This window comes from Syngnathus leptorhynchus, chromosome 4 (genome assembly GCF_054491065.1).
Source record: "Syngnathus leptorhynchus isolate UIUO chromosome 4, UIUO_Slep, whole genome shotgun sequence".
In the NCBI taxonomy this organism is placed as follows: Eukaryota; Metazoa; Chordata; class Actinopteri; order Syngnathiformes; family Syngnathidae; genus Syngnathus; species Syngnathus leptorhynchus.
In genome coordinates this window covers 11077834-11104197 of record NC_141198.1, presented here as the reverse complement: position 1 = coordinate 11104197, position 26364 = coordinate 11077834, and the positions used below count along the sequence as shown (strand labels likewise).

Here is a 26364-nt window from a genome sequence, read left to right as displayed (position 1 = left end):
AGATGTAGTGACAACATGAATTGTGGTCAATTTCGACAACCAAAAACAGTTTAAGACACATTTTCATTTTTCCGGAAAAGAAGGGGTCAGTTTATTTTCAATTCGCATAATTCTTTTAAACGTTTACAGCTTGTCTAAAATGCTTCTAATCAAACATGATGAGTTAAAATTTGTAAAATGAATCACAAGTCAAATTTTAGCGATGACTGAAGAGGCCCAGAGGATGGTTGTATTTGAATGGCTTCAGACGATTTGGACCCCTGGGGAGGGAAAAAAAAAAAGAAGAAAAAAAAAAAGACCGCAAGTCAGATAAAAGTGGATGTCAGAGATCAGTGCATTTTATTCTGTTCCGTACACACTTGACAGTACGCAGGCACATCTTTTCGCGGGGGAACTCCCGTGGTCCTTCCACACCATCGTCCTGTTCTTCAGTCTCCAGATAGACATCCAGACAGACACAAAGGCGTGACATCTGATTGGTCAAGAGCTGATAGCCTGGACGTGGACCCTGCAGTTCGTTTTTGAACACGTTCACCTCACTCTCCATGGCCTGGACCCAAAACCACACGAGTCAGCTTGTTTTTAGTGTACGGGACATTAACAATAATTATAAAAAGCTTTTACCCGAAGGTTGTCATCAGCGCGTCCGCTACGCTCCCCCTTCCAGTTGAGAGAGAGTGAGAAAAGAGGAGAGATTTCTGGGTAACGGGGATTCAGCACCACCGCAGCCTGCAGGCGAGCTACAAAACATGAACACAAATATCATATGGGTTGAGAAATTTACTTAGAGGGGAACAAAATGTGGTGGAATAAAACAAGAGGTTTGATGGTTACCAGTGCCTCGCTCGACAACTCCAAGAAAGTACATGTCAGTCTCTTTTGCCAGACCAGCATCGGTCACATGGCGTGTAAAAGTCAGGTCCTAGCAGAGAAGAAACGCATCATTAAATGACCAAACTAAAACAAAAAAACAAAAAACAAACACTCAAAATGCCACTATTAAGCTTTCAGAATGGAGTGTGTCCATACCATGTACTCCTCGTGGGTGATGGTGGTCCATTGAGCTAACCGGGAAATGATCTTAGCTGGAAAGAGGTGCAAACACTCACTGGTGACTGGGATGATGTTGTGCTCTGTTGGAGAGAAGAACAACCTCAGCCTCAATTGAAGAGCTCTTCATTAGGACCACTTGTTAATTAATGGTAGCTTGAATCTACCTAATGAAGCAAACTGCTTATGAAGAGCCAAGCGGGACAAGACCCGCCCCCTCAGAAGCTTCATGGTGTTCTCCATATGGCTAGCGCTCAAAGAGCTGCCCACAAGCACACCCTGGGGAAACGGGCAGTAAGACGTGAGACCAAATGATGTAAATGTAAAATATTGGAAATGTCACATGCATACAGCACGGCACTCACATCTGAGGTATCACTGGGAAAATGCAGCCCTCCAAGATTCTGTACCCACTTGTAGGGATGACCCAGCTCCTCCACGTAGTCCACGAAAGAAACAATACTGGGGAGGCAACGGGACATTTGTGAATCGTACCGAACTAAATTGTTTTTGACGCGATAGCTTAGAACTGCCACGGCCTCCTTACCCGACTTTATCAAACTGATAACGATTGGCTGGATTGGGTGTTTCTCTTCCATGATCGTTGGAGTACAAACAGCTGAGAAGGGTCTCGGATTCGACCAGCGCCCTACAAAGGCAGTGCTCATTATTAGCAGGGGAGAGGTGAAGGCTTAAATCTATACGCAAACGTGAACCTACCCTGCACTGATGGCTGTGGTGAGGTCTGTGGATGCAGAAATCTTGGCTTTGACTGTCATGATGTTGAGATTTATCAGGTAGTAGAAGTACAGATTGAGGATGCTGCCATCTGGCAAAGACAAACTGGTAATTAGTACATTCCAAAGTCAACTCGACACTCGGATCAACCACGTGGTTGTCCCGCTCGGACCTCCTCGTGCATCAGAGTGCCAAACAGGATGCGCTTGTGATGACGCACAATGGAGTCCTGATGACCTTCAGGACATACCAAGTGATGCGTGAAGCTGGCAGATGACAGCTGATCAGAGGTAAAGTGTGAGAGAGCTCAGCAGTTAGACGAAGAGCACTCATGGGAAAATGTGCTTACAGCACCTTGAATTGCTGTATAAGCACAAAGATGAGCGCCCCCCCCCCCCCCACACACACCTTTAGGGTAAGTAAAACCTGCAATGCAGCTCTATACGTGCTCCTTTAGTCACCAGCAGAAGGCACACAAAATTCAAGTGTGATATCTAAGCACAACTATGAATTCTCACTTTTCCCACCACACACAAAAGGTAATTTGTGATTTTAAATGACATGGGGGGAGAGCTTGTCCTCATCGTTTTTTGTGTAGACTTGCCATTTCAAAGCATCAATAGTGGGAAATGAATTACCTTTACATTTCAGGTCAAAAGAGAGGGACAGTGGGTGCCTCTTGAGCATCTCTCGTCTTTTGTCATCCAGGTGGCCGCCAGCAGTTGACCGTCTCCTCTTCTGCAAAGTGCATAATATGCCGTTTTAACGTCGCGGTACAGAAACCTTTTAGTTGACCGAACATATCACACCTTAGCTATCTAATTATAGAGAAACTGATGACATGAAAGTTTCTGATATACTTCACGTATAAAGAAATATATATATTATCTTTCCATTAAAGTGTGGTTAGGGTGAAGCTACTCAGCCATTCTTGGCAAAACAAGCATAAACCAACAATCTGGCAGCTGGCAGCCATTCTGATACAGAAAGCGATCAACATTCCTTCTCCGTCCTCAGTGCGACAGTTGGAGCTTCAGGGGACATGTTGTGGCAGTGGCAGGGATGCGAATCTGAAGGATTGGCTGACCTCACCAACCCGTGTGTGCCTAAGATGAGCCAAGACTCACCGTTTTTTCCTGCTCCTCCTCTGCGTCCGAGTCACTGTCATCATCTGCATGACATAGAACGAGTGCGTTGATTAAATAGTAGTGCACTGTGGGTTTCTTGTTTTGTTTGCACATAAGTGGTGCACATCTACTATTGATGTTCACCTTGAGAATCCTCTGGAGGTTTGGACATAGCCTTGGCCTCATCCACGTCTCCGCTGATTGTTACACACAAGTTCTTGTCTGAATAAAAAACCAAAATCACTCAGAGTAGAACTTTGTACTCCAAACTCCAGGTATAGGAACAAATATAAAAGAGTGGCCTGTATTCCACTGTGTCAGAGAAGCTTCCTCACCGCATGCTTGTCCGTATGCGTTGGCTTGAACAAAAAGGACGTAGAGGGGTGGTGGCAAGTGCTGAGCAACCTCGGTGTGCTTCTGGGTCTGTTCAACAGGCACGGCGAGGTACTCTTGCACCGGGAGGGAGGCCTTGGCAAAGAAGAGGGAGAAATAATCACAATGGCACTCAGAGAATACAAAAACAAACCTATACAAACAGACTGTTGATGTACAATCTAAGATAAGCTTAAAATATCTTGTATCCATCCACCAGCCCAGCTACAACAAATGGGACTTATACCTGCATGATGGCATTCAGGCCAGGCTGCAAACTCCTCAGATGTTCCTTCTTAACCTCAATACTCTTCTGGATCTTCTCTTTGGTGGCCTGAGACTCTTTGTATGTCTCGGCCAACCTACATCAATCAGTAATGAAACTTTCCGTATGTAGAAATTTCGGGGGATCGTTCATTAAATGAGTTGTGGTGTACAAAAGTAGTACCTTTTTCTCTGTTCAAGCTCCCAGTCTAATCGTGCCAGTGTGAGCTGGTGCGGATCATTTTTAGTGAGTTGTGGCCTGGAAATTTCCTGCGGTGCATCCTTGTAAAACTCTTCCTCCGTCACGAGTTCTATTTCCTCATGCTGAGACCTGAGACGACAACAATGATGCTAATTAAGTCGCGTTTCTCAAGACGAACTATCAAAAGAGAACAAGTTAAAGTAAGAACAACACTTTATATCTTCACTTGACTATAGCTTTCTCTAAAATGGATTCAAGGTTAAGAAAGTATTTTGTGCTTACTTGAACTCCAAACATTTGCTGATTTCCTTCTGAAGATGCAGGACTTCATACAGAAGATTCTGCAACTGGAGGTGTAGCACATCCACTTTCTGCTTTGCCTGTGGAGGACAAAATCGAGCACACTTTTCACCGTCACACTACATGCCAATGACCAACAATAATATGCGAGTCTGAATGAGTGCTCACCTCATGTGTCTGATCTCTGCCTCTTTTGAGACGCATGTGAGCCAGGCGGTTGAGTTTTTTCAGAGTCATAAAGTGGTTGCAACTCTCCAAGCGTTTCCGCTCAACTTCAGCGCACTGCAAGACACATTGCCAATGAGTTGCTTTCCAGGTTTAAAAAGAAATTAGTACACAGGTAGATGATGCACCTACACATAATTCCCAGAGCCTTCAACCCACAATTAAGTGATTAAGAGAATAGAATTGATTTTGTATCTCACCCCTTCCTTTGCCCCACTGGCTTTGAGCTTCTGTATTTCACCCATCAGAGTGGCCAAACCTTCACAGGATTCTTTAAACTGGAGGAAGTCGTCTTCAGGGTCCCGGCCATCCAGTTCCAACTCCTCATTGTAGACACGTACATCCTAGAAATATACATAAAAATTACTTAGGTGAGTAATCCAACGGCGGTAAGTAAGGCTCAAAAGCTCTGATCCTGGAAATGCAAGGTGAATTAATCTCAAACGGTGGGACTTCTCTATGGTGTTTATGTGACTCGCTATGCCCCCTTCCTCACCAGCACACCAACCATTTGCCTAAAACAAAAAGTGGCCAGTCCAATAACAATATTATGTGCGTTATCAGCGCTTAGAAACAATCGCAAATGGAAATCTAGTGCAAAGGGTTTCTGAGCTCATTCAATATACCTGCTGGTCTCCGTCACCTCTGCCTCGCTTCACCTCTGGAGTTGCTGCTTCGTTGCGAAGAACCTTCGCTTTTCGCTTTTTGAGTGCGTCGGAAGACATTTGTAAGCTGGATGGGATCAAATAATTTATAATGTGCGAGACGGAAAAAAAAAGAACTCCATTCAATGCCACGGATTTTTATGCTAACAATGCAGGGACCGCTAGGCTAGTTAGCTAGCACGCTAAACTCGCTTTAACAATAGCACGTTTTGCTTAGCTTGACGGTTTATAGAGCCTTTTTCAGTTCAAATAAATAAAATAACCACAGACACATACAGGTAAGACTTCTACATACACCTACGTACCTGTATTATGTGCAGGAATATAAGGGCGAAATTCTCACACAGCGTATCCTAAAGTACGGAACTGCAAACGGAAGCTGTTCAGGGCCAAAAACTTCGAAATTTCAAAGTAGGTTGCCCTCTACTGCCACCTACAGGACAGGGATCACAATAAACCACAGTCTGCAGTACATTAAGTCGCTTTAATAGTTCAACGTGTGCACATTTGCGTAAATATTTTCAAATTTCATCTTTAAAATACTTTTAGGTGTTTTAACATCAGTAAACATTTATTCTATCATATTTAGTCAAATTCCTGTTCCTTTATTTTATGTATACATTGGAGCATCTCAGTTAATTGTGGACATGAAAATGCGATTGTGGTTTGAATAGAAATCCCAATAGCCTTTTATTTGTATGTTATTTGTTATGACTATGACCACTTTACTTAGACTGTACGAAAACAAAGGGCTGACCTTATACCATCTTGCCATATACATTACATTGATTTTTAAAATATGGCGAAATCACTTTTTTTTTTACAGAAAATCATTTATTTGCAACTCCACATAGTTTTAACAAGTATACAATCATTATTGTGATACTAGCTGATGGAATCACACACACAAAAGCGAATATTTACTGTACCCAAGTTCTACATGGTATTTAAAATCACTTGGCCATATCTATCAGACTCTGCAGGGATGTTGGAACCCACGTCTTTTCTCCTTGCACGAATACCACCCCCCTGTCTATGTAGATGACAATACGCCCGAATGTGTACAGCTGTTTGCCCTCATGGCGTTTGGCCACTATGGGCATGAACACAATGTTGTTCTCCTCAGCCTTGGTCTGGATGAGATCTTTGAAGTTTGTGGGTACACTAACACTGGCACCCCTGTGAGCGACACTCTCCGCATCCCTGCGCTCTTGCATGGCTTCATAGTGGAAGTCCTTTCTTCTCTCCGTCTGAGTGAGATATGCAATGTTTTCTCTCGCACCTGGTTGCATGTATCCACCTGTGGGTACATATGAAGCACACTAAGTTGTCATGCCTTGTCTCCGACTCTTAATATTTCATGAAACAAATCAAGCAGACACGGACTTGTACCGCGATGCATTTCCTGAAACCCACCCATGCCCGAAGATACTGCACGGTTCATGATGTCCAACGCTTCATTAAACTTTTCTTTTATGACTGTCTGTGACAACAAGACATCACTGAACATGGTCTTCCAACCGAGGTACCATTTGGTGATTTCCTCATAGTTAGGACTGTTGCTCAGCCATGAACACAGGACCTTTTGTGAACGGACCAAACAAAATCAAATATGAGTTACAAGTTATGTTGCTCCATTGCTTTACTTGTGAGAGTTCCTTACTTGCAGCCATTTTGGAAAGAAGTTTTTGTCCAGGAGGGAGACCAGACTAGATGGTGACAGCATTCCCTCCCAGTCTATCACCCAGTTAAAGGGCTCCATTTGCTGCTGGTGAGGGTTGATAACCAGCTCCTCCAGACACAGAGCTGTAAGAGGCCAGATGTAATTGCACTTTAACGTCAGACAAAGAATAGAGGATAAAAAAGGCGTGAAAGTGAAGAGGGGAGACGCTTACCTAATTTAGGAATGATGTTTTTCACCATGAAGGCCTCCCAAGCTCCTAGGCTAAAAACATCTTTCCACGGTTGCAGGATGAGGCGTGCTGAGGCATCACTGGGGTGCCACCGCTGCAAAGCATTAGCTAGTTTGCTCCTGATGGGCGCGTATAAAGGCTCAAGACGCGATTGGAGAAGAGGCAGCCAAGGGTGGATCCATGAGTGAATGGGCACAGTGTCTGTTAAGGGGTTCCACGCGTCCACCTGGTAATCGCAAAACACGATTGAGAGATGCAGACACAAAGTCAAATATCAGATCATACACTGAACACCAAATCAAATTTTATTTCGATAGCACTTTTAAGATATTAAAAATGCAATACAAAGTGCTCTACTAAACCAGTGAAAAGAAATACGCAGAAAACCACCTTTCCCATCGCCACAATATAGAGTTAACGTAAATATGTCTTGCCTCTCTCTGCAGCCGCGGTAAAACCAGCTGCTCAAGCAAATAATCTGAGATCCAAAGCGGAAGAAGAGAAGACCACAGTTCAACGCAGTCCACCATTGGCCCAACCATGCGAGGCTGCCAACCGGACACGCAGGACCGCATCACTGGGATCCACACTTCCCACAGCAGCCTGGAACAACACAACCCACGTGGCATCAAAACAAATTGAGGCCATTTCATGTGTTTGCTTTTACCTGTGGTAAGGGTCCATGTTTGAATCTTGCCCATTATTGAGAAGGTTTCTAGATTCGAGAATTGCCCTCCACTTACCAACCTCTTCGAGGCAATAAGAAGAGTCCTGAAACAAACAAAAACAAAAGTCTGACAGGAGCAAATCAAAGATACCCGCCGACTTGATAACAAGTGAAAGGAGTAACACACCTTCAACGGATTCCAGGAAAAAAGTTTTTCTTTGAGTAAGGGGTGAACGACAGCTACAGCCAAGTCAGCCAAACCCATTGTCTTGTATTCCTCATAATAGTCTGTCTGTAAAGTCTCAAAGATGCGAGCGCACTCCTGAAGGAAGCAAAATTAACAACATATTTTTAATAAGGATCTCGCATCTCACTGATTGTCAGTCCTGTGCGTTGCTCAATTAAAAAAACAAAAACAACAACATACCTGCAAAGTGGGTCCCTCGCCTGGTGCTGTGTCTCCAGAAGGGAAACGATCCACCAATGCCAGCACCGCTTCCATTCTACGGATGGCGTCCTGTTCTTCTTCCAACCTGGTCTGCAGCGCCTGAGACTCATGGCTCAGCGAGACAACCACATCTTTCTCATGCTGCAAGCGGCGGGCCGACTACACAATTGGTTGTGAGACCGCAAAACAGATGTTGGTATGTGATACGTTTTGAATGAAGTGTTTATCTGTAAGAAGCTTGCTTGAACCTGTAATATGTCTTGTTCCGTAAGGTCAATCAAAAGTTGAAGGTTATGTTCAAGCTCAGGAAGTGCAAAGCCGGATCCCTTCTGATCCCGCATGGACGTGCTTGGCGGACCGTCTTCTGGCATGCTGTGCTTGTTGGACATCTGACTGTAACTGGAATATACCTTTTGCTCTCTTCCAGTCATATCGATGACCTAAACATGGAAAGATATGTCTCAGGTGGGGAGCGTTCCTGTACACTATATTTACTTTCAATATCAAGGGGTGGTTTTCTACACATCATTCTATTGCTGATATAGCAAGTCTCAAATGAAAAGGGTTAATTAATTCACCTTGACTTGTGCCAGCTGTCCAGCAGATGTTCCTGTGCTGCGCCCAGCAAGTTTGCCTGTAGCCTTCAGTTCCTCCACAGTTTTGTAGGAATACTTGGGTTTCTTCCTTGCTCCTGTGGCAGCCGGATCTTTACGCCACTGACCTAGTTCCTTCTGAAACTCCTAAAGTGACAGATGATTTCGAATGTCATAACAACGTAAGGTCATTTTCAATTGCTAAGACAATTGAAGGTGAAGATCTGAATGCCAAGACCATTGGCATGTTACCTTTTCTTCCTCCTCGTCCGAGTCAACTACAGGAAAATCTTGAAGACTTTGTACGGTTCGTTCATTGCCATAAGCACCCACGGCACCTTTTCCTTTCCGGACCTTTGCCTCAATAGGATTGACGATACCTGGAGGATTAATAAGGCAAATGGTCACAAACTGTGCATCGCAGTCCTCGAAACTAAAACTAAGTACCGATAATTCTGCACACCTTGCGCATTCTTGCCCAAGCCTCTGCCTGGTTGATAGCCCATTTTTTGCAGCAGCTTTTGACCAATTCCCTTCGTGTGTTTCTCCCAGGAACCAATTCCTTGTCCAGTTTGGATACCCCCTGCAAACCTTTGAGACTGGTTTCCACGGAAATTACCCTGGGAAAAAAAAATAGTTGGAAAAACACTGCACTATACAAACCTGTTTGAATATACAACTCAGTGAATAACAAACACTTTATCAAACTGTAATTTACCTTTTGAATCTTTTTAGTCGTTAGCACTCGAGGCGGCGGTGGTGCAGAAGGAACGTCATCATCAGAATCATCAGGGCCTTCTTCTTCTTCTTCTTCTTCGTCGTCTTGCTGTTTCTCATCAGACGCAGTTTTTCTTATTCCCGCACTCACAAAGTTCACTGGAGCTGTGTAGTCTTTAGATCTAGAAAAACACTTGATTTCATGATTTATTCTTGGAAAACGAGTTGTTGTTTGCTCCCTCCAAATGATTATCGTGGATTGATGTGGCTCAGTATGGAAACAGCATCGTGACTTACCTCTTGCCTCCAAATTGGGGTCTCTCGTCCTCATCAGAGTCACCTTCCGCCCAGATGCCATAAGTCATTTGCTCCTTGGTCTGTCTGTGTCTGCGGCGGTCTGGGTTGAACTCATTGGCCAAATCCCAATCTGTGATTTCAAAATTTTCAATCTCTACACCATCTTCCTCTGCATTCCTCCGTCCATACAGGTGTGACATTGACATTCTGAAAAGAACGATGAAACAAACCCAGGGAAACAACAACCAGGCTCAAAATTAAAAACATTACACATGCATTGAGAGCATGCACGTGAACATCCATTATATTCATATCCAAAATAACTTACATTTTGTTGTTTGAATCAGAAATGTTACAAATCAAGAACCTCGCATCTATCTGAATTATTTGCTAACAGTAGACGTCATTAGGAACCCGCATATAAATAAAACCGGCGTTTTGATATGTCAATAAAAACATATGATGTGACAACCACTTACTTTTAACTCACATTACCTATTTCTATACGGAATAAATGGGTGTTCTTTCTTGTAGCATCAAAAATAGTCCGATAGCTAACGTTAACTAGCTTCTCAGCGTACCACACACAGGAACACTTGGAGTACTTCCGGGGGAAAAAATATTTACTCTGTTGACCACCGTTTTGATATTAAAATGCAGTCGTAATTCATGGGAAACAAAAGACCACGCATAAAATTTCGGTATGAATTCTAGTTTTTTTTTGTTTTCTCAAGTCACTCATAAATATTATATGCTCCCGGTACAGACATCACTCCGGAAGTAGAAAACTGGTGTCACACAAAAATATACCCCTGTGTCACTAACATTACCAGCGAATAAAGGAAAACGCAAAATTGGCATTTATTCGTTGCATATACAAATTTGAATTAAATTAATCCAAATGTCTGACATAGACGGTGAATGGCAAGTGCAACGTCGACGAAAAGGCGCATCCAGAAGTTTGAAGTCGTTCCAAAAAGCTCCATCCCACTGCATTGAACCACTGGATGTTGGGACGACTCTTAAAAGAATCAGAGAAACTGTGTAAGATGTGTTAACGGAGCTATAACTTTGATTTATTCAATCATTTCAGACTTTTATCCTAATTGTCATTCTTTGCAGGGCTGAAATGAGATGCGAAGGGTTTTGGAAACAATGGAATGGTGAGTGTCCCTTGAATAAAGATAAAAGTTATTTCTCATTATTCCTCCTACTAAGAAGCCAAAACAACAGATTCGAGTGACCATTATTGTCTCTGATTATGTCACCAGAGCAGATGCTGGCGGCAGTGTCATTGAACCAAAAGGACAAAGAGGTCTCGACAGGCCATCTCCAAGAGAGTTTAGATGCCAAAATATATCCACTTGAATGTGTGTGTTATGGACTGGGCACCTTTTCCTCATGCGTGTCTGCTCGCTATCAGCTTGCAGTAATGCTCCTTCTCCTGGATGCAGCAATGGTGAAAGTATATGTTGATGTGGTCAGTTGTGTATGTCCATTTTCAAATATACTAACCTAACTCAATGTGCCTCTCCTAGATTCCATTAAAAGACTGTTTTGTTTTTGATCCTGCTTTCTCCCATGGAGAAAAAGATGTACTCCGAGAGTTGGGCCTGACTGTACTAACAGATAATGAGGTTGGTATACTCAGGCATGCATAGTTTAGGCATGTGATTATTTATTAACTTTGAATTTTAACCCTTTGACATGCAGGAGGGGAAACGACTGGCTACAAAACCTACGCTTTTTTATCTCATGCATTGTGGGAAAGCCTTGTACAACAACCTCTTGTGGAAGAACTGGAGTCCAAAATGTCTGCCATTTGTGGTAATAATAGGAAACAGCTTTGGTGGCATGAGGGACAGGTTTGTACAATACATATTGGATTGGAAATAGTATTGTAATTTTATTTGAATTTGTTTTTTTTTCCCCCTTCTATCTGAACAGAATGATTGAGAGAGAGTTCAAGCGGGACTACAGCTTCATCAACCAGGCAGTGACTATCTGTGAGGAGAGAAAACTGAACTGTCCATCTCATCTGAGTGACATCTTTAGTGACACTGCACTCATGACCTTTAATAATAGCAAACTAAACGCTTTCAATCAGTCTACCTGGACAGAGCCGCCTGAGCCACATTATCAGCACTGCTCTGATTTGGAAATAATACAAAAAGAATCGCAGAATGGACAAAGGACATGAACTACTGGATTCACCTTCATTCAGTAATGTCAAACTCTGGCCTGTGGGCCAAATTTGGCCCTCAGTGCAATTATATTTGTCCTGTGAAGACAAATTGTGCATCGACTTTGTGTCAGTACAATTACAAATTGTCTTCACTTTTAAAAAATAGATATGTTGCTCTTTTTGTTATATTACCATTCATCTTTTTAAAAATAAACAGTTTTTACTCGTCTCCGATTTCCAAACAAGTTAGTCATCAGTTTGTTGTTTAGCCTATATACTGTATATAATGAGATGTCGATACATTTATTTGCGTTGACAGTCATAATGGCCCTCCAAAGGAAACTATGATTACGATGTGGCCCGTTAAAAGAGTTCTAAAGGGTGGGGAGGTGCTGTCCCAAAGTGTACCTCAGAGCCCGGGGGCTGAAATCAGAGGTGGAGCTGGCGTCGGAGCTGAAGTCAGAGGCAGAGCTGGTGTGGAGTTGGAGGCGGAGTCAGAGGCAGAGCTGGTGTGGAGTTGGAGTCAGAGGCAGAGCTGGTGAGGAGCTGGAGTCAGAGGCAAAGTTGGTGTGGAGTTGGAGTCAGAGGCGGAGCTGAAATCAGAGGCAGAGCTGGTGTGGAGCTGAAGTCAGAGGCAGAGCTGGTGTGGAACTGGAATCGGAGGCGGAGCTGAAGTTGGAGTTAGAGGCAGAGCTGGTGTGGAGCTAGAGGCGGAGCTGGAGTCAGAGGTAGAAATGGTGTGGAGCTGAAGTCAGAGGCGGAGCTGAAGTCAGAGGCAGAGCTGGTCAGCTTCAGCTCCGACGCCAGCTCCACCTCTGATTTCAGCTCCGCCGCCAATTCCAGCTCCACACCAGTTTTGCCTCCAGCTCCACTTTCAGCTCGGTTCCTGACGTCAACTCCACATCAATTTTGCCTCTGACTCCAAGACCGGCGCTGCCTCTGACTCCAGCTCCGCCTCTGACTTCAGCTCCACACCAACTCTGCCTCTGACTCCAATTTCAGCTCCGCCTCTGACTCCAGTTCCACACCAGCTTTGCCACTGATTTCAGCTCCGCCTCTGACTTCAGTTCCACACCAGTTCTGCCTCTGACTCCAACTCCACACCGACTTCAGCTCCACACCAGCTCTGCCTCTGACTTCAGCTCCACCTCCAGCTCCGCCTCTGACTTCAGCTCCGCCTCTGACTCCAACTTCAGCTCCGCCTCTGCCTCCAGCTCCACACCAGCTCCGCCTCCAACGCCTTTTCCATGATGAAATTTTTTTTTTTGGTCCCACCGGGATTTGAACTCGAGTCGCTGGGGTGAGAGTCCAGAGCACTATCCACTATACCATGAAGACTTCACTAGTGTTGCAGGGAAGGAATGTACACTATATGGTTTAATGGAGCAGCTTCTGACTCCAAGCTCCACACCAGCTCTGCCTCTGACTTCAGCTCTGCCTCTGACTTCAGCTCCACACCAGTTCTGCCTCTGACTCCAGCTCCAGCTCCACACCGGCTTTGCCTCTAACTCCAACTTCAGCTCCACCTCTCACTCCAGCTACACACCAGCTTTGCCTCTGACTTCAGCTCCGCCTCCAGTTTCACACCAGCTCTGCCTCTGATTTCAGCTCCGCCTCTGACTCCAACTCCACACCAACTCTGTCTCTGACTCCAGCTCCTCACCAGCTCTGCCTCTGACTCTAACTCCACACCAGCTTTGCCTCTGACTTCAGCTCCTCACCAGTTCCGCCTCTGACTCCAACTTCACACTAGCTCTGCCTCTGACTCCGCCCCCAACTCCACACCAGCTCTGCCTCTGATGCCGCCTCCAATTCCACACCAGCTCTGCCTCTGACATCAGCTCCGACTGCAGCTCTGCCTCCAGCTTTGCCTCTGATTTCAGCTCCACCTTCAATTCCAGCTCCACACCAGTTCTGCTACCAGCTCGGGCTCTGACTTCAACTCCACATCGAATTTGCCACTGCCTCCGATACCAGCTCTGCCTCTGACTTCGGCTCCACCTCCAGGTTTGCCTCTGACTCCAGGTTCACACCAATTATGCCTTTGACTCCAACTCCACACCGACTTCAGCTCCACCTCCGCTCCTGACTTCAGCTCCGCCTCTGACTCCAGCTTCGCCACTGACTCCAACTTCAGCTCTGCCTCTGCCTCCAGCTCCACACCAACGCCTTTTCCATGATGACATTTTTTTTTTGGTCCCACCGGGATTTGAACTCGGGTCGCTGGGGTGAGAGTCCAGAGCACTATCCACTATACCATGAAGACTTCACTAGTGTTGCAGGGAAGGAATGTACACTATATGGTTTAATGGAGCAGCCTCTGACCAAGCTCCACACCAGCTCTGCCTCTGACTTCAGCTCCGCCTCTGACTTTAGCTCCACACCAGTTCTGCCTCTGACTCCAGCTCCAGTTCCGCCTCTGACTTCAGCTCCGTCTCCGATTCCAGTTCCACATCAGCTCTGCCTCTGACTTCAGCTCCATACCAGCTCTGCCTCTGACTTCAACTCCACACCAACTTCAGCTCCACCTCCACACCAGCTCTGCCCCCAACTCCCCACCAGCTCGGCCTCTGACTCCAATTCCACACCAGCTCTGCCTCTGACTCCACCTCCAATTCCACACCAGTTCTGCCTCTGACTCCGCCTCCAACTCCACACCAGTTCTGCCTCTGACTTCATTTGCACACCAGCTCTGCCTTTGACTCCAACTCCACACCGAGTCCAGCTCCACCTCCACACCAGTTCTGCCTCTGACTTCAGCTCCGCCTCTGACTCCAGCTCTGCCACTGACTCCAACTTCAGCTCCGCCTCTGCCTCCAGCTCCACACCAGCTCCGCCTCCAACGCCTTTTCCATGATGACATTTTTTTTTTTGGTCCTACCGGGATTTGAACTCGGGTCGCTGGGGTGAGAGTCCAGAGCACTATCCACTATACCATGAAGACTTCACTAGTGTTGCAGGGAAGGAATGTACACTATATGGTTTAATGGAGCAGCCTCTGATGCCAAGCTCCACACCAGCTCCGCCTCTGACTCCAGCTCCGCCGCCGATTCCAGCTCCACACCAGCTCTGCCTCTGACTTCAGCTCCGCCTCTGACTTCAGTTCCACACCAGCTCTGCCTCTGACTCCAACTCCACACCGACTTCAGCTCCACCTCCAGCTCCACACCAGCTCCGCCTCCGACTCCACACCAGCTCTGCCTCTGACTCCAACTTCAGCTCCGCCTCTGACTCCAGCTACACACCAGCTCTGCCTCTGACTTCAGCTCCGCCTCCGATTCCAGCTCCACACCAGCTCTGCCTCTGACTTCAGCTCCACACCAGCTCTGCCTCTGACTCCAATTTCAGCTCCACCTCTGTCTCCAGCTACACACCAGCTCTGCCTCTGACTTCACCTCCCCCTACGATTCCAACTCCATTTTATATTAAAATATACATCAGTGAGGAGAAATGAGATGGACTGTTTGAGACTGACTTCAGTGCTTGTGCATCTTGGCAAAAGAACTATCTGAAACAGGACCTCTGTAGTTGTTTTAGCTTGATAGTAAATATGAGCAAAAAGACATAAAAGGAAACTTGAAACTAAGAGCAGTTTCTGTTGCACCTATTTTGCGTGCCTTGGCATTTTGGGGATAATAACAATAGGTGTGGTTTACTCTGTATACCTGTTTTATGTGTTTGACAGGAGTTGGAGAAAACAGGGTGTGTGTGTGTGTGTGTGTGTGTGTGTGTGTGTGTAGGCATCCGTAATTACAGTTAACGTTTGATCACAAAGGCTAGCTGCAAAACGTGGACTCGGATATTTCTCTGAACTGAAAAGTTGCAAGTTGTTAATTCTCCCATTTTGCCCATTCCCACTAAATTTGATCAGTAACACCCTTGATTGGTTGCCAGCCATTATCAGGGCACACTCGAGACAACCAGTCACATTCACGTCCATGGACAATTTAAAATCTTCAATCAATTTATAATTACAATGCAAACTCCACAAACAAAGGCCAGAGTTGAACCCTAATCTTCAGACATTGATGTATGACAGAATCGTGCCATCATGAAATCATATCTATTGCTTCTTAACTGTAACTGCAAATGATGTTTACATGAGCAATAGTTTTGTAAAAGTGTTGAGTGTTTAAAAGAATCAATCCAAAAAGGAGAAAGCACCACGATAAAAAGTTTATTGTTAAAAGAAAAATAGCGCTGGAGCATACAGACATCCCCCAGGATGGACAAATGGTACAGCTCAGGACATCTCAGTTTACGTTACAGTGGGCTGCTACACTAATTTCTTCCGTCCGATGTTTTCAAACTTGATCTGTTCCGTTTACAGAGATGCTTTTCACACCGTCGCTTCCTGATTGTCCAGCTGTGGTCATGTTTGAGACAACATCTGCCCATGTCCCCTTACTCTTGGGGCTCTCAGTAACGTCATCTGACTTGGTCTCGTCAGATGGGTCACATCGGACGTCTTCAGTGGCTTTGATGCCATTTGTTGCACTCGAGTCACCATCAGCACAATCCTCCATTTTGACTTCAGCATCCAAAACCACCCTTTGGCTGGGCTCTGCCTCTTCTCCGTCCACTTCTGTTTTTTCTTCTACCACGTGACCGTTAGCTGGGGCGACCGTGTCGACTGAGGTTTCTTCCACTCGCTGACTCTCAGTAGTTTCCTCCACAGCCAGGCTGGGACTGTTCAGAACTTCCTCGCCACTTCCTGTTTCTCGAGCTGGCTCCTTTGCTTGTCCGTTGGTAACCTCAAACAGCTCGTTAGCTGCTTTGCTCATCAGCTCTTTTGTCACGGCTGCCTTCAGTTCCTTGTGTCTCTGCTTGAACTCCTGGAACCTGTCACTATCAACACACAAATCAAGAATTCATTTAAATGCATGGGTGATGTTATCTTGAAAATCTCCTATTTAATATTTTCTTCAATTTACATGACCGCAATCTTCTTAATCCCAGTGACCAGAACCATCTGCTCCAGAATTGTTTCATTTGTAGGGGTCAGGCACTGGAAATAAAAAAAAAACAGAGGGCACCAAGGGGTTAACAGTCTATCCCTCCGAACGTTTAAACAAATTGCTTCTTACCTCCACTGTTTGTTCGGTAACATTAGGTCCAGCCTGTCTGAGGGAACGTTCTACCTGCACGGCCTGCTTGGTTATCGTGCAGAGAAATTCTTTGCTGCATCGTGCCTGAGGGTGATCCTCGTCAAACTGCGGAGGAGAAAAGCGGTGGCATTAAATACAAGTGATTCTAATCGAGTTGTCTAAAAAAATTTATAAAATTGATGCTGACCAAGGCAGTATAAGCAGCAAGGGCCTCCTTTTCGTGATTCATAGCACCTCTGTAGTCTCCTTTACTGCACAACCACTGGGACAGCAGATGCTGACTGCATAAGAAAGAGGAAAAAGTCATAAATTTGAGAATGTGGCCAAATGATGGCATAGGTGAATCTTACGAGAGGGCAGTGTGCAGATTTGTTGGGCCGAAGAAAGAAGCGTTGAGTCTGAGGGCGTTTTTTAAATATCTCCCTGCTTGGTCCCCTTTTAAAAGCAAGCCAAGACAACTCTGCAAGGACAACAATGTTATTTAGAATGGTGACAAAGTTCATCATAATATTTTGAAATAACCTACATCTAGCCTGGCAATGTATGGGTGGTCCTCGCCATGGATGGTTAGCAGAAGTAGACGTGCTCTAAGCAAACACTTCTGGGCCAGGGTTGTCTCCCTTCCGGCAAGAACATACACGGCCAGGAGGGCCTATGGAAACAGAAGCATAAAATAAATCAATAAATGAAGAAATGTTTGTCAACCTTATGACACATTCAGATTCTTATTGACAGCTGGAGTTGTGGGTAGTAATGGGTAAAAAGGAGAGCTTGTTTTTGTACTTACATATTGATGGATAGTGTTGGGGTGGTCAAACCCGAGCACCCTCTCACTGATTACCACTGCTCTCAATTGGACACTGCGAGCCTTAGGAACAAAGAAAGATGAAAATATCATTCAAGTAATGTTTTTTTTTTTCTTCTTGCCAGACAAACATGGAAGACAAATTGAATAATGTGTATTATTTTACATTATTTGCTTTTTATCAAATTCTACCAAATACAATTATTGACCTTAAAGGCCTTTTGAAAATGGCAATCCCTCCATTGCTACTGAACATTTCTTCTTTGCTGAAATAATCCAGCATGATACTTGCACAAATGTTGCTCACATTAAATTTGGTCTCGTGCTGTGTGATAAAACTGCCTTTAATTGTGGACAGCGACAAAAGTTGAAGCCTACCTCAGCAGTTTTACCCTGTAGGAATGCCAATTTGGCCAACAGGCTGTGGCAATAACACGCCTCAGGATGGAGATCATCACACACTCTACCAAACAAATATGCAGCATCTTTTAAATGTTCATAGGCTGGATCCAACAGACCTGCCATTAGGAAGAAATGTTGAGGTTAAAAAAGGTCAAACACCTCAGTACCAGGATTCAGATTGACAGCCGCACCTTTCTCAAAGTAGTTCTGTGCAGCGCGAAATGCCTTAGAAGCATCTGAAGTTGGCATCTGAACGTGTTTGACAAGAGGGAAGATGTTGATGATGTCGTCGGGTCCGATGGGAGCTTTCCCGTGGCTGTCGAACAAGTAGTCCCTCAGTCTCAGCTGGTGGGGACACAAAATAAACAATGAATGAACAAACAGGTTCTGCTTTGATTTCTGTTTGTTAGCTTATTTACACAAAATCGAGACACTAACTGATTTGTATTTATCCTAACTTTATCAAATGCTGACAAGCGAGTCACACCCTAGTATAACCCCCCCCCAAAAAAGTATAAACTGAGCACTACTGTATTTTCTTTACTACCTGTACTCCAGTCTTTAAACAGAACTCTCTAAGCAGGGAGATTTTCTGAAGCTTGTAGCGTTCAACCAGTTGGTTCAGACCAGACCTGTCAAAAAGAAAAATGGCAGTTGTAACTCACATTAAAAACAAACTTTAGCAACAAAAGCTATGGGCTTACCCAAGAGTGTCAGAGAGGCTGTATGTTTCAACAGCATCCTGGCAGACCTGGTTCCACAGCTCGGCCGCAGTGAGCGTGCTCCAGGGCGTGCTCTCCGAGGCCCCGGGCCCTTTGCCGCGGCGCTTTGACTTCTTTTTCGTCTCCTCTCCCAGGGCGGTGGCTGTGAAGTGAGGGACCAATAGGCAGCACAGGAAGTGACTGACTGCTGTTGCTAGACAAGGCATGTCCACTCCCTGCAAAGATTCAAATGAAATCTTAATGCTATTTCATGACAATGTCAAACGGCAATTCAATGAAATCCAAAGTACCTGGAGGAAACTGTTGAAGACTCTCCTTGTTGAGCGCATGAATATTTCACTCATGACTATTCTCTGGCGAAAACACAAGGAATTTGAATCAATATTTTCCGTCAAGTGCTCACGTAATCAAGGCTAGTTGAACTGAATTGTGTTTGCTCAACATACCATTAAATGCCTGAGGCGCTCCTTGTGTTTTGACTGGTTGATGGTTTTGACAACATGGCCCAGATAGCGTAGGTTGATGCCCTTCTCGTGTAGGGTTTCCTTAAGAGAAGCTCCATCCATTGGGGTTACATTACTTTGTAGATTAGACTCCACCTGGGAATGTACACATTGTATATTTGGTATTTAAAGCAGTACCATCCAACAATGGATGTTTACGCAGTATAATCAATGGAAGTACGTACAAAGGCTGGTATCTGATGCGTGATGATAAAAGCTGCAGCTTCTCGCAGTAACTTTTCATGGATCTGTAGTGACTGACTTTCAGTGCTGGGGAATGATACTCCTGTATACGCGCAACGAGAAGCATATGATGTAACGCTTGTGCAAATTATTAATTGATGAACTTTCTTTTCTCTTGGTACCTGGAGAGAGGGCATTTGGGCAAAATCGCATCTCAAAGATGATATCACTAAGGGAGCCAACTTCTTTACAAGCAGCCCGTATTGCATCAGTAGCTCGAGAGTCGCCTGCAAAACAGAATTCTCGATGTAAATGGTCAACTTTGCACAATATGAAACACATTTTATTGAATGGGTCAGTCTTCTTACAAGCTGTCGCACATTCTTCAAAGCCTCCATCGTTGTCCAATTTCTCCCTGACAAGCTGTGTGAACTGAGTGTGTCTAAAATAAGCACAATACTTTCATGAAAGGAAAACAAATAAAAGATGTTCTTCATCAAATCCATTTCAACTCACTTGTGCTGGATGAAAATCTGCATCAACTCTGGTCTCAGCCTACACAAGTTGTGTGGAAATCTCTTGGGAACGTCAAAGTCTTTCTGATAATTCAGTGGCCAGCCATCATTTACACTCTTTTCCTCAGCTCCATTGCAGCTTTCTTTCTGTACCTCTTCTCCACTTATTATCTGACTGTTGACTTCTAGACTGTAGTTGGCATCAGCTGGAAAAGTCCTAAATACATCTAGTATGTAGAAGCGCCCGTCGGCCCCCAACAGTCCTTGTGCGTCCACTGATGTAAACAGTGGTACCCGGTGTCCATTGGGTGCTAAGACAATATGTCTCTGGAGAGAAAGCGCTTTGGCAGCATGAGCCAGCAGTTCCAGCATGCGTCTGCGATGGGGAGATTCCTGCAAGCCAGCATTCACTCCATAGAGCAACCCCCTACACCAAAGACAAATGGATGAGCTCATTAAACTAAAACAGGAAACGTCGACAAAGACAAATGTTTTCATCAGTAAAATCAGTGTCGGTGCTAGAGAGGGCCTTGCTGGGACACTGAGGGTATTTTCAGTGTTTTTCCCCCAGGGATTTGTTCAACACAGTTCCATCCAATCTTTAGAGATTCCTGAATAATTGTTTGAGTATACGAAAATGTTTTGCGGACACCCTGAGAGATCCTCCAGAGAAATGAAGGTTGATGTATATAGAACTGTCAGCGGTCAATTGCACAATGATACACACCAATGAATACAAGCTATTGATGCAGATGTAAAGGTGATATATCCAGAAATAGAATTAAAAGGAAGTACCGTGAGACGGGAGCGGTTCCCTCCTCCTGCTCGGTGCCTTCCAAGCCAGGAGCTAAACCTTGGGCTGACAGGCGCACACCTCTGTAGTCGACAATAGCTGTAGGTAGAGTGTGCAAACCTTGCAGTCCCTGCAAATCACTGTACACTTGCACACCTTTCAGCTCCAATCTCTGAGCAGCCCTGAAATGACACAATGTCAAAATATTGAATTAAATCACTTCGGAGTCACGAAGCTAATTGAAAAAGACTAGCAACCACAATATACTGTCCCTACCTGCGGCCCCTCTCCCCACCAAACACTGCACTAGCTGCCCCCTGGCTCATGAAGAGGCCACCAAACAGGAAAGCTGGATCCTCGGGGTTACCATTGACTGGTTCAGCAAAACCTTCAACCACAGTCTCCGCCCCCTGGGACACGGTTCTCACAAATGCACTGTTTACCTAAGGGAAGAATGAGGTGTAAATACAAACATTTCTAATGACACTCATCGTAATCGAATCTGAATTGATGTTTTTCGGTTACCTGCAGGAGAGCTCGCTCCCTCTGCAATCTCTCCTCCAGGCTTGTTTGTGGACGATCTCTGGCTGCTTGCAGCTCTTCATTCCAGTCTGGAGCCTATAGCAGAGATGCACGAAGGAGTCAGTGTCGCTTCCCTAGGTACGTATATATTGTTAAGAATTTCCGTTTTTGTTAATAACCTGGTTTGCTGGTTGATCATCTACCCCTAGCCTGCTGAAGGTGTTTTTGTGAGTGCGGGTGGCGCAGGGAGGACCCAGCCAGCACAGGGTTTGATAAGGAGTAGGCATCATGTCCACTTGGGATATGTCATGCCTGAAAGAAAACACAAAAGCAATCTCAATCCATACAGACAATATTGTAAATTGTAAAATTTCACTTTGGTTTTGGATTATAATCAGGTAGTAAAGAGTTACTCTTGCAAAGTGTCAGTTTGTGGGCGATCTATTGTCTCGTTTTCCTGTAATTGAGTAACAATGGAAACGTTGTCTTTGCCGGATAATGCAAATGGAATTTGGGTAAATATAATCCGAACGTGCATCATCCTGCCTGCTAACTACAGTAAAGCACAAACAAAAGCAAGATGATACTCCATGATTTTTGCATGGATGTTACACAATTTCTTCTTTTTTTTTACAATTTTTTTTTTAATTAGACACAACACAACATACATCTTACTTAAACTGCCTTAGTTAAATAGCTTTTAGGATTGAAGAGGACTATGCCATTTATGTTTGTGTCCACCTTCAAAATAAAATCAATTTTTGTCGTATCTTCTGCCTTACACGTGAAACCTCTGCTCACCAGTGTTTTGAAACAAACACAAGTACTTTATTTTATTCTTTTATTCTTTTCCCTTTACCTATTTTTAGTAAAAGCTTGTTTGAAGGCAGGACTAATGTGACACAGCAGATCAGTGAAGCAGTGGCACAATGGTGATGAATGGGAAGGCCGGGGATCAAATGCTTCTGGTGTAGATCTGGAACGAATTAGGCCAAGAGTTGATGACCCGATCGACGGCAATGATAATATAAAACTGAAAATAATTTTAAAATATTACCTGTTAACAAAGAAACCTTTCGGACATGATGTAATGTCACACCTTTGTCCCTCTGTGGTCACCACAGTAATATACATAAAGTCTCCTTGCAGCTTCCTGTGTCCTGGAGGAGGATCCCAAGAGCTAAGAGACAAGTCCTGAAGGTAGCTTGGGACCTGGTGATAACAAAACTCAACAGGTTAATGACAGTATCAAATTGCGCAATCAGAATGAATGTATCGGTACAGACAGTATCCCACCTGTGGTTTGGAGCTTTGTGGTAATAGGGCCATCAGTGGTCTGTCGGAGGAACCAGGCAGGAGGTACTGGGGGGGTGTGCAGTCATTATTGGCTGCTTCTGGTTTTGGGTTGCTCGACGAGCGTTTCAGACTCTTTCCATTTGGCAAGCTTGTTTCTGCAGCAGTAATAATGTACAGTTTTTTTTAGATTTGTCTCTACAATGACCTTCTGAAATGAACACAGGGTGAAGTATGCATGCGTGCCCACCTGATGTTTGCGCATGCGTAAGTGTTTCCAGTATGCTTGGTGAACGTCCTTCTCTCAATGCATCCCGAGGTCCAGATGCCCGCAACAGCTCGAGGATTCGAGACAAGTGCTGCCTTGCTGAGCGGGCAGTGAAAGGCTCTGGATAGACATGTGCGGTCAAAGTCCCACAGAAGTAGAGTCAATATTTGAATGAGGGCAAATTAAAATGTTCAGCCCAACTGCGCATTTATTTCTGAAAATTGTATCTTATGAGTTAATTTGGTGAGCATTTCAAAAGTAAACTGAGAATAGTATGATTTAATGATTGCCTATACATTGACACTGATCAATATACTTGCTGTAAATACAACCAATTCAGTAGAAATCAATGACAGAAACAAGGTGCTGTACCCTCAACCAGACGTAGGATTGCACCGGGTTTGAGTCCTTTGACATTTTGCAATCTGACAAGGGGGTCGAGGGTTGCACCAGCGAAGGTCAGGGACAGGTTGGTGCGCGGAGCAACTTCATCTCTCAAGAGCAAAGTCGTTAGAGCGTCTTGAACCAGCCAAAATACACGAACCTTTGCATACACACACAAAGAAACAACAACAACACAGGAATGAAATAGTCACATTTTTATTGTATATACTTTATGGCAAAAATGCAAAGTATAATAAACATAATAATATTTTTAAATGAACACCACTCTGACAAGGACAATTAAAAGTGACCACTATAATTGTTAAAATTGTTGCTAGTACCTAATGTAATGCCCAATATATTTTTTGTGCTTTCTATATCAACATTAGCTAAACTTGATCAATCCGATCAGATTAGATACAGAATGAGGAAAACAAGTGTGTTTTGTACCTGAAACTCAAAAGGCTCCAATCCTGCTCCCTGGATCTTGACCGAGAATGATGAGTCATCATCTTGCTTGATTGTCGGAGCATCTTTTCCGTGAGTAACACTGATAACATCTGTTTGGAGGGAGAAACCAGGAAGCCACATTTGTCTTCATACTGTTCATTAAATACTACCCGTTTGACTTAAATGGCTGCAGAGAAAATTAATAAATCTCTTGGAATGTCTTCAGCTCAGGTTCAAATCCAGTGTTGCACTGAATCGACTACTGCTTGGAAGAGTTCTGTCATAGTTGAGGTCTCTGTGAATGGAGCTACCGTATTCTCAACTGGTTCTTGAGACCACAAAGTATTTGAGACTAAATCAACAGTACCTCTGCTGGTTATAACCAAGTATTTCATTAAATGTTTCCCTTCTCGCTTCAAGCACAGTTGAGCTATATTTAACTTAACATTCAGGTACAATTTGTATTGAACTTTTCTGCAATACCTTTTAAATGGATCATTTACGCTGACAAATATCAATTTGATTCTGATGAACACAAATGACCTTAATACACTGTTAGTCATTTTGTTGATCCCTTGGATAATATTTTTTTAACGTAGGACTTGGTGTGAAACGTTTGAGACTCACAGGCCTAAAATCAATGAACAATTTAACGTGTAGTAAACATGACACACAAAGAGGAAGAATGAGCAATGGTAGGTGAAAATGAATTTGGGCAAATGAAGAAAAAAAAAAAAAGAAAGGGTGTGTCTTTACTTGCATACAAATAACTACTCACGCAGGGGAAAGCAAGACCTAGCATGCATAACCTACATTGTGACTAAACCTGTTGAATTTGCCTATCAGCCTTCATGTCATCCAGGGTTGAAGTGACAGCCACACCCAGCAGCGGCATGTGGAAACTGCAAAGTGCTACAACTCCAACTAACACTGCTTCAGCCTTGCATACATGCATGCATGTGCATGCTACTACACCTTCTCCAAGTAGCGCACACTCATTTAAGAGGAATGTGGCTATTCTACAATAAAACCCTTGCTGTCAGTGTGGGAGTCCACCACTGGAAACCACCCCAAGAACAGCTTTACTCTTCACAATTGGTTGGAGGAAGTTTCCTCCCCTTTTCTGGCATTCCGCCACCAGCCTTTTCTTACTACTGCACAAACCTTCATAGTTGACAAGTTCATTTTCATGCCCAAAACTCAACGTGTTTCAATCTTATTTAATCAAAGGTCACTTGTCATCACATTGTAATAAGGCGTTGAACAGTGTGCCAATACATTTAGGAGCATAAGAAGGCCTTGGGGCACTCTCACCTGCAGACAGGCCAGCACACATTCTACCGTAACCACTCCAATCTGTCTAAGGGGAGTGGCAATGTTAAATTATAGGAGAATGAAAACTCATTAATTCCTGGATATCAGTTTTTTCCCCCCTCTGAATTTGCACTATGAATACCAAAAGGCACACATAGCAGCAGAAACATGTTGAATGTCCCACCCCCCTTTTACTCTCCAACGGGGAGGTACGAAAGAAAAAGGAAAAGAAAAGTAAAGTCACAAGCATGTTTGGATTTCTTACCGTTCGTCTTGGCTTGAGTTCTTCCTGCTGCTCCCTTCCTCACTTTGTCCTTCATGTCTGTGTGTTGATTCCTTTTTCTTTTTGTGTTTTGGCTTTCCTATGCTGAAAACTGCCCCAATCTTGATTCAATCTGAAATGCAATGATTGTCCTTAAAAACATGCAGCTAGATAACTTGTAAACTTTACAGAATGAAAGTAAATGACTGTGTAGGACTATGACTCCTGCCCCTTCTGTTCTGCAAACTCAACTTATCTGTTCTCACTGTATAAAAAAAGAAAAAGAAAAAAAAAAAGGCCCCACCCTCTTGTTGCTCCACAGTCAGCTTACTCTGCGTGTCTCCAACACTTTTTTTGTTAGCTTGCTTGGGTGTGTCTAAGCATTCGATGTTCACTTTCTACCCCCGGCATGTTTCACTCCCTGAGCCCGGAGGGGAATGTGGAAGTTAAGTACGTACAAGTTTTGATTGGCAGAGTCAGTCATCCCATGAATCATTCAATTTGAAATACTATGCTGGCAACATTGGGTGACATGCATATGTTTTAGCGCAGTCATATATAAATGAAAGTACTACAAGTAAATGGTTGTGTGTTTTTGATGGGTTTTTTTTTGTCGCTTCCTCAACTGCGTGCGTCTGTGATGTGGTTACTGACGAATTACTAGGAAATTCATTTACAAATCGACCGACTTCAATATATGTTGGACCAGGATTCCATAAACATAACATTTCTATTTTCAACACATCTCAGAAGAACGGAGATGTACGGAGATGTCACGCACGTAAATCGTAACGATGATTCTTTACCTCATATATGCTATTTATGTTTACAGCATTTGAATGAGGGGAAAAAATAAAGGACGGGCGCTGCGATTATAAAACTTTTTGTGTGTTTTTTTTTAAAGCATCGTACTCACCGTGGAGTTGGAAAATGTTGACATCCGTGACGTATCGCAGTGTGGGGGCGGGAAAATGGTGCCTTCGTGTTTTCCTCGTAAATTTTACTGCCACGTGACACTTCAGATTGTTTGTACGGCATGTTTTTGATAATATTCTACAGTAAAATGTACAAATACTA

General features: G+C 44.1%; 4 protein-coding genes across 7 annotated transcripts; 1 reads left to right on the top strand and 3 right to left on the bottom strand.

The window, feature by feature from the left end:
* Window positions 1-71: 71 nt before the first annotated feature.
* On the bottom strand, window positions 72-5394 carry thoc5 (THO complex 5). The gene is made up of 20 exons (XM_085910899.1): window positions 5249-5394; window positions 4905-5010; window positions 4479-4622; window positions 4222-4335; window positions 4036-4133; window positions 3736-3882; window positions 3535-3649; window positions 3251-3383; window positions 3060-3137; window positions 2916-2959; window positions 2427-2526; window positions 1771-1879; window positions 1598-1699; window positions 1416-1512; window positions 1218-1329; window positions 1030-1133; window positions 835-922; window positions 625-740; window positions 360-550; window positions 72-260 (listed from the first exon to the last, which is right to left on the bottom strand). Exons 2-20 carry the CDS (start codon window positions 5001-5003, stop codon window positions 197-199), a joined length of 2055 nt encoding a protein of 684 aa, XP_085767025.1. The 5' UTR covers window positions 5004-5010; window positions 5249-5394; the 3' UTR covers window positions 72-196.
* Window positions 5395-5755: 361 nt separating this feature from the next.
* tfip11 (tuftelin interacting protein 11) lies at window positions 5756-10330 on the bottom strand. 3 transcript variants are annotated; one of them, XM_085910626.1, is made up of 15 exons: window positions 9907-10330; window positions 9579-9785; window positions 9283-9463; window positions 9028-9184; window positions 8817-8944; window positions 8550-8711; window positions 8220-8411; window positions 7951-8130; window positions 7711-7845; window positions 7524-7627; window positions 7291-7459; window positions 6839-7082; window positions 6607-6749; window positions 6360-6525; window positions 5756-6243 (listed from the first exon to the last, which is right to left on the bottom strand). In XM_085910626.1, the coding sequence occupies exons 2-15, from the start codon at window positions 9782-9784 to the stop codon at window positions 5897-5899; spliced, it is 2514 nt and encodes an 837-aa protein (XP_085766752.1). In that variant the 5' UTR covers window position 9785; window positions 9907-10330; the 3' UTR covers window positions 5756-5896. The 3 variants fall into 3 exon arrangements, with proteins under 3 accessions (XP_085766752.1, XP_085766753.1, XP_085766754.1); XM_085910627.1 differs by having other exon boundaries at window positions 10058-10330; XM_085910628.1 differs by having other exon boundaries at window positions 10074-10330.
* Window positions 10331-10351: 21 nt separating this feature from the next.
* srrd (SRR1 domain containing) lies at window positions 10352-12008 on the top strand. The gene is made up of 6 exons (XM_085910629.1): window positions 10352-10622; window positions 10701-10741; window positions 10850-11037; window positions 11117-11215; window positions 11292-11443; window positions 11526-12008. The coding sequence occupies exons 1-6, from the start codon at window positions 10480-10482 to the stop codon at window positions 11776-11778; spliced, it is 876 nt and encodes a 291-aa protein (XP_085766755.1). The 5' UTR covers window positions 10352-10479; the 3' UTR covers window positions 11779-12008.
* Window positions 12009-15917: 3909 nt separating this feature from the next.
* Window positions 15918-26272, bottom strand: LOC147058070 (clustered mitochondria protein homolog). Of its 2 annotated transcripts, none has more exons than XM_085910660.1 (29): window positions 26204-26272; window positions 25291-25420; window positions 23712-23821; window positions 23250-23421; window positions 22860-22997; window positions 22613-22767; window positions 22374-22528; window positions 22176-22292; window positions 21496-21628; window positions 21320-21412; window positions 21071-21237; window positions 20797-20976; window positions 20003-20428; window positions 19855-19928; window positions 19669-19773; window positions 19489-19589; window positions 19247-19399; window positions 19091-19153; window positions 18783-19015; window positions 18626-18710; window positions 18270-18423; window positions 18055-18194; window positions 17659-17739; window positions 17398-17523; window positions 17222-17331; window positions 17059-17152; window positions 16851-16976; window positions 16698-16771; window positions 15918-16611 (listed from the first exon to the last, which is right to left on the bottom strand). In XM_085910660.1, the coding sequence occupies exons 2-29, from the start codon at window positions 25343-25345 to the stop codon at window positions 16068-16070; spliced, it is 4164 nt and encodes a 1387-aa protein (XP_085766786.1). In that variant the 5' UTR covers window positions 25346-25420; window positions 26204-26272; the 3' UTR covers window positions 15918-16067. The 2 variants fall into 2 exon arrangements, with proteins under 2 accessions (XP_085766786.1, XP_085766787.1); XM_085910661.1 differs by lacking the exon at window positions 26204-26272 and adding an exon at window positions 25592-25610.
* Between the last annotated feature and the right edge of the window lie 92 nt (window positions 26273-26364).

Coding starts and splice junctions, on each gene's coding strand:
- thoc5 (XM_085910899.1), bottom strand. CDS start 5,003: ATGTCTTCCGACGCACTCAAAAAGCGAAAAGCGAAGGTTCTTCGCAAC. Junction 3,384..3,534: donor GCCTGAATGCCATCATGCAG/GTATAAGTCCCA, acceptor TTCTTTGCCAAG/GCCTCCCTCCCGGTGCAAGA. Junction 741..834: donor AGTTGTCGAGCGAGGCACTG/GTAACCATCAAA, acceptor CATGTTTTGTAG/CTCGCCTGCAGGCTGCGGTG.
- tfip11 (XM_085910626.1), bottom strand. CDS start 9,784: ATGTCAATGTCACACCTGTATGGACGGAGGAATGCAGAGGAAGATGGT. Junction 7,628..7,710: donor TTTCCTGGAATCCGTTGAAG/GTGTGTTACTCC, acceptor TGTTTGTTTCAG/GACTCTTCTTATTGCCTCGA. Junction 7,460..7,523: donor AACATGGACCCTTACCACAG/GTAAAAGCAAAC, acceptor GTGTTGTTCCAG/GCTGCTGTGGGAAGTGTGGA.
- srrd (XM_085910629.1), top strand. CDS start 10,480: ATGTCTGACATAGACGGTGAATGGCAAGTGCAACGTCGACGAAAAGGC. Junction 10,623..10,700: donor AAAAGAATCAGAGAAACTGT/GTAAGATGTGTT, acceptor CATTCTTTGCAG/GGCTGAAATGAGATGCGAAG. Junction 11,038..11,116: donor TTCTCCTGGATGCAGCAATG/GTGAAAGTATAT, acceptor TGCCTCTCCTAG/ATTCCATTAAAAGACTGTTT.
- LOC147058070 (XM_085910660.1), bottom strand. CDS start 25,345: ATGAAGGACAAAGTGAGGAAGGGAGCAGCAGGAAGAACTCAAGCCAAG. Junction 22,768..22,859: donor TACGCATGCGCAAACATCAG/GTGGGCACGCAT, acceptor TTACTGCTGCAG/AAACAAGCTTGCCAAATGGA. Junction 21,629..22,175: donor CAAGCTTTTACTAAAAATAG/GTAAAGGGAAAA, acceptor GTTTTCTTTCAG/GCATGACATATCCCAAGTGG.